Source organism: Gallinula chloropus, assembly GCF_964237585.1.
Source record: "Gallinula chloropus genome assembly, chromosome: 2".
NCBI lineage: Eukaryota > Metazoa > Chordata > Aves > Gruiformes > Rallidae > Gallinula > Gallinula chloropus.
The window spans coordinates 41,939,710-41,948,876 of record NC_140086.1 but is presented as its reverse complement, the minus strand read 5'-3'; the positions used below and the strand labels follow the sequence as shown (position 1 = coordinate 41,948,876).

Here is a 9,167-nt window from a genome sequence, read left to right as displayed (position 1 = left end):
CGCCGATGAGGCAGAGGCGGCCCCGGGAGGCGGCCGACCGGAACAAGGCGCCGGGCAGGTCGCGCGGCGCCAACCGCCACTACCTTGCCGCGCGCGGGAATCTGCGAAGCGCACGCCCCCCTCGCGCGCCCGGTGGAGGGAACATATGGGCGGGGAAGGCGGGCGCTGATTGGCCGAAGGGCAGGGGGAGGGCGGGGCGGAGCGGCGATGACGGACAGGTCGGTGCGGGCAGAGCAGGGGTTCTCTCGGCCCGGCAGGGGGCGCCGCCGCACAGCACAAGGCAGCCGCGGCGTCGCCGGCCCCAGAGCCGCGCGCGGGGAGGGTGTGTGTGGGGGGGGAGCTGGTAACGACGCGGGGGGAGCGGGGGGGGGGGGGGTCTGCGGCGTGCGCTCGTGACGCAGAGCTTATTTACCGCCTTTAACGCGGCACCGGGGGGATAGAAAGTGCGCCGGGCGAAGTACGGGGACAGCGGTAGCGGCCGGAGGAGGGGTGCTTTGTTTGAGCGTGCGGGAGGGGGGCGCGGAGGGGGAGGCGCGGGCACCTCACTGTTTCCACCAAAGCCGTTATATAAAGCCCCGGTGCCCGTTATGTAACTGTTTCGACGCTACGCGGGCTCGTCGTAAACTCCAGTGGAAAACAAGTCGCCCAGCGCCGAGGTTACACAAAGGCAGCAGCCGGGCGGATCAGACGAACCGCGTCCCACCGCGCGGGGGTGGGACCCAGCTCCCCGCCCGAGGGACCGACCCCGCAGGGACCCACGGCCCGGCACCTTCCGCAAGCGAATGATCCCCTTGCCTGGTGAAGAGGGGAAAACCTCCACGTACGAGCCGGTCTATCCAGGGGGAGTTTTATGTCTGTGAAGTGCCAACACCCGGGCAGGGAGATGGAAGTTGCCTTGTCCTGGGTTTTGTAAGTCCAGGACAGCTGAATAGAGGGGAGCACGCTCACAAGGCAGTAGAAGGGTTACACTTCAAAGAGCCACTGCCACTCAAAAGAACACAGATGGGGCTTCAGGTCATTACCGATGATTGAGGGTCACCGTGTAAGTCAGAAGCACAGGTGGCTGTAAGACATTAAAACCCCTTTATGGCCTGACCAAAGACAGTGATGACACTAATGCTAGCCAGCTTCCTCCAGATCCCACAGGGTGCTCTCAGTGAGGTGGCCACTGGGTTAAGCAGAGGGAGGGAAGGCTACTTGTGTGAAATAGGTGATCAAACACAAAGGTCAGTCCACCTCAGCTGGTAACGCTTCTAGTCTGTTACTTCTTCACCCCAGTTTGTTTATCCCCTTTTAATCTGGCTGGTGTAGCGAAGTTGAGTTCTTACCCTGCTTTCCTTCCACCATACAATAAAAGCCATTTTAGGCTACAAGTATTTTTCAGGCAGCTCATATCTACTGTGTATTACTGGAAACCAACCTTTAGGAAGACACAGTGTCTTTCCTTTCTCCTTAGCTCTCTGAGATGCTTCAGAAGGGAGTGAGCTTGTCACAGTCTGTGTAAATGCAACTCATGTTTCTCACCTTTCCCTTCTACCAAAGCTCTTGAGCCTGCTAACTAGAGGGAATCCTCCTAAGGCTTTACTTTTAATGAAATTAAGACAAGCAAGCAGATGAGAATCCCTCAGGTAAGAAAAAGCTCAAGCTTTGGCCAGTTTTTGCAAATGTAAATGGCACCTCAAGGTCCATACAACTGCACGTTTCCTCACTTGGAGTTCAAGTTCTCTCCTATGGCTGAGGCAAAAGCACCAACACAATCTTTGTAGGTTTCAAGAACTTATAAAAGTCAGGTTCAAGAATTTATTGTAGTCCCTTTAAGGGTTAATTTGTAAATCAAAATCCCACGTCCACAAACTTGAGAGGGCTAAGAAGCAGCAAATAAAATGGCTGTTCTATTGCTTTACTTTTAATACTGCCTTTAATACTCAAATCTATGGAAATCTAAACCAAGACAGACAACTAGAGGTCCTCAGCTGAGTTGTGTGACCACATGCAAGTCTAAAGAACAAACTTGCTAAATTCAATGTAGTCAGCACAAATTATGAAGTTTTACAACCAACACCCTCAGGATCCATTGGCTGTGAAAAGCATGGAGAAATCAGCCAAGTATGACAAGTGTTAGTTCAGCCATGCACAGCACAAACTAGGAATCCAAAGCTAGTAATTTACCTAAACTTCCATTTTAGTGCTACTGCTTGTCTGGGTATAGGCTAAGATTTCAGCCAAGGTTTAATTATTCTTTTCCATAAAGGAGTTAGTAAGTGCTGCATGTCCATACAGTTCACCAGCCCCCCGTGAAACTGATGCCCAAGTTTCATCTTCCTCTCAATTACAACGGGCATATTCCTCCTTAAGTATCAGCACCACATAACCCCCTCACACAGCACTTTGTGATTTCTGTTGTCCTCCTTCATGAACATCACTGTAGGGCCAACCAAGGCTCTTGGCACAAACATAAAAGCAAAGAGCAATGAAAATTTGTAAATTGACTTTATTCAACGATGACCATCACTCAGGCATCGGCAATAGTAACTTCGACTTCTACACCTGGTTCAATGCTGATGGAAGTGATCTGCTTCACAATCTCAGAAGGGCTGTGTAGGTCAATGAGCCGTTTATGGATCCGCATTTGGAAGCGATCCCAGGTCTTGGAACCTTCACCACAAGGCGTCTTCCTGGTAGTGATGCGCAGAGTCTGAAGAAGACCCACAAACACAGGGTATTTAGTTGATGCATACAGAAGACTAATCTACAATCAAATAAATCCACCTAAAAATACTGTAAAGTAGCTGTCATTGGAAAGTTACTTCTTAAGTTTTGTTCTACTGATATTAGTACTCCTTCCCTATATTCAATTCATTTTAAAAATCACTATTAATATAAACTGAAGGGCAAAAAGCCCCTCCCATATTCCAACTTGCTTTTCACTGAACAGTTGCCCCAAGTGCCAATGCAACTTGCGAAGTTATTATCTGGGACACCCCCAATTTAATAGTGCTGCTTTTTGTCTCATTTAAAGACATGTTTTAAGTGCACATTTGCAGGAAAAACAAAACAAAACACTTTTAAGACAGGAAAACAATGTTAAGTACCTTGGTAGGCATGCGAACAGGTCCTTTCACCTTTAGGTTCTTTTCCTTAGCTCCTCTGATCAAGTCAGCACAGACTGGAAAAAAAAACAATCCCAAAACAACAAAATAGCTCAGGTTTGTGAGTATTTTTCCTTGTTTTCTTAAGTGAAGATTTAAAACAAGATGTTGGCTCAGAATAGCGTATGAAATGATCATTGCTATTCATTTTAAGTGTTATCCTCACAGCCAACCAAATACAAGTGGAAGCATTGCACCCTGGTTAGCAAAAATCATGTTACAACAGAAGGCAAAAGCAATTACTACAAGTTTAAGCTTGTATCAAAGGTGTTATCAGGCAAAAGATCCTGCATTGAATAGTGATTCTACAACATTTACACTATATGATTAAAACATTGGCAAAGCCACTTCATAACAAGTGACAAAATACCAATAAAGAAACTGGTGCCTCTCAGTTCTTGCACATTCAAATAGCAACAAGTAAAGACCCCACAAGAACTTAAGCTAGTTATGACATAAAGCTTTCAGCATGATGAAAACCCCCAAAATGCAAGCTTCAATTAAAAAATATATTAGAATATACTCATTTGTGTATGAAGGACTTAGAGATGACATGTTAACCAAGTCACATACAAACATGCAAATGCCAGTATCTTTAATGACAACTGGTTTCACTATAGTCTATTTTGCAATATAGCATATCGTGTCTAATTCATTACTTAACAAACAAGTATCACTCACCCTTCTCAAGTGATTTGACATTGCGGCTTGTCAATGTAATTCTAATGCGATGAATCGCAACCTCTTGTTCCACAGGTGCTTTGCCGGTATCTTTAAATGCCTAAGATGTTGAAGTTACAAGTATCACACACTGCAGTCAACACACTATCTGCAGTCTCTTAAAAACAAACTTCTATAGTGTAATTAACCATTTAGCTACAGGAGTATTTTATTCTGCTGACCGGATGACCTCTCCTACAAGAACAGTCTAAGACGACTGGGGTTGTTAAGCCCAGAGAAGGTTTCATGGAGACCTTATTTCAGCCTGCCAGTACCTGAAGGGGCCTACAGGAAAGATGGAGAAGGACTGTTTCTCAGGGAGTCGAGACAGGACACGGGGTAATGGGTTTAAATTAAAAGAAGGTAGATTTAAATTAAACATTAGGAAGAAATTCTTCCCTGTGAGGGTGGTGAGGCCCTGGCACAGGCTGCCCAGAGAAGCTGTGGCTGTCCCCTCCTTGGCAGTGTTCAAGGCCAAGATGACAGAGCTTTGGGCAACCTGGTCTAGGGGAGAGTGTCCCTGCCCATAGCAGGGGTTTGGAACTAGGTGATCTCTAAAGTCTCTTCCAGCTCAGACCATGCTATGGGTCTATATCCAATAGGTACAGTGGTATGGTAGAAATAGTGGGAACAAAAAAAAAGGGCAAAGGCCTAGCTGGTCCATGAAGCAATTTTTTGTGTCTTAACTGCACCTGATGGTGGGAAGCTGCAACAACATCCCTCTCTGACTTGTCCATATATACAGCAGGCTGCCCAGTCACAAATACTTGCTCTCGAAACTAAGTGCATTTCGAATTTCATTGATCTTGGAACTTAATCTCAGCCCAAAATAAGTGACAAAGGTATCAATGGAACAGCAACAAGCTGAACAGCAAGAACAAGGAGGGGCAGCTGGCTGGAAACACCAATTCAGTCGCTCGGGAAACTTTTCGAGAAGGTTATGCACTGAAGCGCTTGCGGGTAACTGGCCATTAGCGTGGACCAAGAGAACTGAATACGGAGTTAGGCCGCCCTTAAAACATGTCGGGTTTAACACGGCACTCCTCAGGCTGCCGGCGTGCTGCCCTGCCTCGGGAAGCGACGCACGCTGCCCTAATGAAAGCCGGCTCCAAGGGCGGCACGACGGCTTTCCACCGCCCCTCAAGCCGGGCCGCGGTCGCCTCTACTCCCCTCCGCGCTCCCCCGCGGGCAGCCGCGGCCCCGCCGCCACGGGAGCGGCTCCCCAAAGGGGGGTTCTGCGAGGAGGACGCGCTACGGCCGCCGCGGCCTGGCCCGGCGCGCCCCGAGCTCACGCACCGCTCCCCCGCAGGCCCCGGCGTGGGGGTCCCCCTCTCCCGCGCTCCCGGCTGTCGGGGGCTGAGGGAGGCGCTCCGAGAGCCGCCCCAGCAGCCGGGGGAACCCACCCTGCGCCCCCGGCCGAGGCCCAGGCGGCGGCCCAGGGCCGGCACCGGCAGGGCGCACGCGGCCGCCCAGGCCTGGCGGCCACGCGGCGCTGCCGGCGGCAAGAGGCAGCGGCCCCTCTCCCTCCCCACCCCCTCCTCCTCCTCCCCAGCGCCCCGCGCCTCACCATGGCGGCAGCGGGACCTTCCTGACCGACTTATTCCCGGGCGAGGGGCGGCGCAGGGCCCAGCGAACAGCGGTGAGCCAGGAAGCGGCTGCGGGCGGCACGGGGAGAGGAGGGCTGGGGCGCCGCGGAGCGCTTATATAGCGAGCGGCGCCGCCTCCATCCGGGTGCTGCGGGACCTTTCACCCCCGGGCCGGGGCCCGGAAGCGCAGGGATCGGGGGGACTGGGTTGGTTTGGTTTTCTGTGGGGTGGGTGCTGGGGGCTACTCACCGCATTCAGTAAAGAGGGGGCCTAGAGCGGCTTCGCTTGCTCTGCCGGGCCCGGTGGCGGTGAGGGGCGGGTGCACCCTCCGTACGCGCGGCAGGGGTAAGCTCCGGGGCCTGCCGCGGGAGGTGCCGAGCGGGCCGGGCTCCGCAGTGAGGGCGGTTCGTGGGGTGGCCGTGGCCGCCGCGCCGGGCTGGGGCATAGCGCCGGTCTCCCTGGGGCCCGCGGGCAGCTTGCCCTCCTAGCGACGTTTACCGGTAGATCTCGGCCTTCTCCTCGGCGGCCGGCATGCAAGCAGGTGTTCCCAGTGAGGGTGACAGAGCCCTGGGACAGGCTGCCCAGGGAGGTGGTGGAGTCTCCTTCTCTGGAGATATTCAAGACCCGCCTGGATGCCTGAGTGATCTGTTCTGGGGAGCTGCTCTGGCAGGGGGGTTGGACCCGATGATCTCTCGAGGTCCCTTCCAACCCTTACAATTCTATGATTCTGTGATTCATCACTAACAGAGGCGGCGAGCCCATTCACCTCTAAGCCTCTCTAAGTTGTGTGTGTGCGTGTGTGTGTGTGTGTGTGTGTGTGTGTGTGTTGTTTTCCTTTTCCCCCTTTTTAGTCGCTACTGGAAGTGGGGGTGCGAGAATGGAAGTTTTAAGTGGTCTTAAATAAAATCTCTGGTTTTGTTCATTCCTGACTGTAAGAGCGTGTGTTTCATTTATTGAAGTGCCTCTGATTTGGTTGTTTTTTTTTTTTTTTTTTTTAATGAGAACAGCCATTGATTTGGCTTGGGTATTGATACCTGTTGGTCCTAAAACAAGCACTTTGCTGAGGCCATGCCAGTTTTTAGTTGTATTGCAGGTGTATCTGGCTGGAGAAACATGTTCTAATTTATGAAATGACAGCCTCCAGTGGGTCATTGTGATCGTCTTCTAAAACAAATATTTTAATACTAGCTTGGTGGGGGTTGTCCAGTGATGATAGATGTGTGTGCTGTCAGCAGAACTGCTGCCACCTTGGGAAACTTATTAATTACTACAGTTGTTCCAAAAAGATGCTGTGGTATTTTAATCTGAACTTACTTTCAGCTATCACACTGCATTTACTATAATTCCCCCAAAGTATTTCAGTAGGGCTTCACATGGTCCTTAAACCTGACATGATGGAGATAACATTTCTAATCCAGTTATTCCGTTGTGGTGACCAATTCTAGACTTCTTTTGCGCTTGGTTCACTTGTACTTGCTCTTTGAACTCTCTGGCTCGCTACTAACTTCTTTGGACTAGATGCTGCATTGCAGTAAAGCCCTTCCAATAAACGCAGATTGGGAAGTAGTCATCCTCCTGCTGCTTCCTGAAATGCAGCAATGGGTTGCTGATGGAGACCAGTACTTAGAAAAGTCCCATTTTCCTCACTGATGGCTGTCACTTTTGTTTTCGTTTACTTACTATGAACTGTGCTCTGCCTCTTTGTCAGTGTCCTGCCGAACAAGCCAATGTACAAATGGGTTATAGCAACACTGGAACTGTTGTTTACCAAATGTATCTAATTGCATGACAAAAAGTCAATCTGAAAAGATACATTTTTTTTCCCATTCATTAAGCTGCGGAATTTAAGTAAAATTTCCTCCTTTATTTCTTGCTCCTGTACTGTGAAGTCAGTATTTTTCTTTCCCTGGGATTAATGCAAGGTTGACAGTAAGTTCCTGCATTTTTTTGTTTTGTTACTTCTCCCCACACTTCCAGGATTGGCATCACATCAGCCTTCTTTGATATTTTTTTTTTCTTCCCCAGCTTCCCCAGATCTTTCAAAGCTTATGGAAAATCCACATTAACAGCACACAAGTCTCCTTTGCCAGCTCTTAAAATTCTTGGATGCAAGCTATCCGGAGCTGCTGATTTAAAAACCACCTTACTTCTGTTTCTATGTTTAAGGCTTTCCTTAGCTATTGTTAGAATGTAGTGATATTAATATGTTGTTTGTTCTCCACAAATGTAGGCCAGAAATGTATCTGAATTCCTGCTTTCTCTGAAATACACTATTAACCTCCCACCAACTTCTTCATGCTATGTGCCTGGGTAAACATCCATTGTGAATATTTTCTCATTCTTAGCTTCTGATTCATATTTTGTATTATGCCTAGTTTTCCTTTGGTTCCAAATTGGTTTTAACACATTTTTCTCTCCAGGTAATGTTTAGTTAGAAGGCTGGGAGTTTGGATATATAGAATCATAGGATCATTAAGGTTGGAAAAGACCTCCAAGATCATGTAGTCCAACAGTCCCCCTATCATCTATAACACTAACAAAAGCATGTCCCTAAGTACCTCATCGAACCTTTCCTTGAATACCTTGGTGACTCCACTACCTCCCTGGGCAACCCATTCCAATGCCTGACCACTCTTTCTGAGAAGAAATTTCTCCTAATTTCTAACCTGAACCTCCCCTGGCACAACTTGCAACCATTCCCTCTTGTCCTATTGCTAGTTATTTGCAAGAAGAGGCTGACCCTCAGCTCAGTGCAATGTCCTTTCAGGTAGTTATAGAGAGCAGTAAGGTCTCCCCTAAGCCTCCTCTTCTCCAGACTAACCAGTCCCAGTTCCCTCAGCTGTTCCTCATAAGACTTGTGTTCTAGATGCAGTTTTATTGCCCTTCTCTGGACACACTCAAGGACCTCGATGTCTTGTAGTGAGGGACCCAAAACTGAACATGGTACTCGAGTTGCAGCCTCACCAGAGCTGAGTACAGGGGGATGATCGCCTCCCTGGTCCTACTGACTTCCTAATACAAGCCAGGATGCTGTTGGCCTTCTTGGGCACACTGCTGGCTCATGTTCATGTGTCAACCAACACTCCCAGATCCTTTTCCTCTGTGCTGCTTTCCAGCCACCCTGCCCCAAACCTGTAGCATTGCCTGGGGTTGTTATGACCATTGAGTAATGATCTGAATAATTTGTTATCCACATATTTCCTATTAGCTTAGAGTAAAGCAAACTGGATTCAGTTTATGCTTTCAAATGAATAACTTCGTTCCTATTAATTAAATAGGCATGTGTAGGGAGGTAGGTTCTTGTGAGGCATTTTTGGTCCTTTGCTTAATTTTAGCCTGAAAGTATTTACTTTGTGCCAATTCAATGGTCGCCTGATTCTTTAGCTACTTACACCATTGCATTTAATCTTGCTAGGTTTTGCCTGGGAAGATACTTCTTTTTCCTCTGTGACAGGCTAAAAGTGACACAGTTTTTAATTCAGACAAGATGTGCCAATCCTCTACAAATCTAAAACCTTTCAGTCCTGATACCAGTTAACCTTCTGTCTGTCTTTGTTCCTGTGACAAAAAGGATCTTCAAGGTGATCTTCTGGATGTTTCTGTAGTGCTTAGGATGGTCATGATTCACGAGGAGATCCTGATATGAGACTACCTGTGTGAGTGAAGACTTAACTGAAGGATATGTGCCTGCAGTCACTCAGCATCTTCTGAA

General features: G+C 48.8%; 1 protein-coding gene across 1 annotated transcript; it reads right to left on the bottom strand.

Moving 5' to 3' along the window:
* Positions 1 to 2,471: 2,471 nt before the first annotated feature.
* On the bottom strand, positions 2,472 to 5,570 carry RPS20 (ribosomal protein S20). The gene is made up of 4 exons (XM_084280227.1): positions 5,437 to 5,570; positions 3,831 to 3,930; positions 3,093 to 3,166; positions 2,472 to 2,695 (listed from the first exon to the last, which is right to left on the bottom strand). The coding sequence occupies exons 1-4, from the start codon at positions 5,437 to 5,439 to the stop codon at positions 2,513 to 2,515; spliced, it is 360 nt and encodes a 119-aa protein (XP_084136353.1). The 5' UTR covers positions 5,440 to 5,570; the 3' UTR covers positions 2,472 to 2,512.
* Positions 5,571 to 9,167: the final 3,597 nt, after the last annotated feature.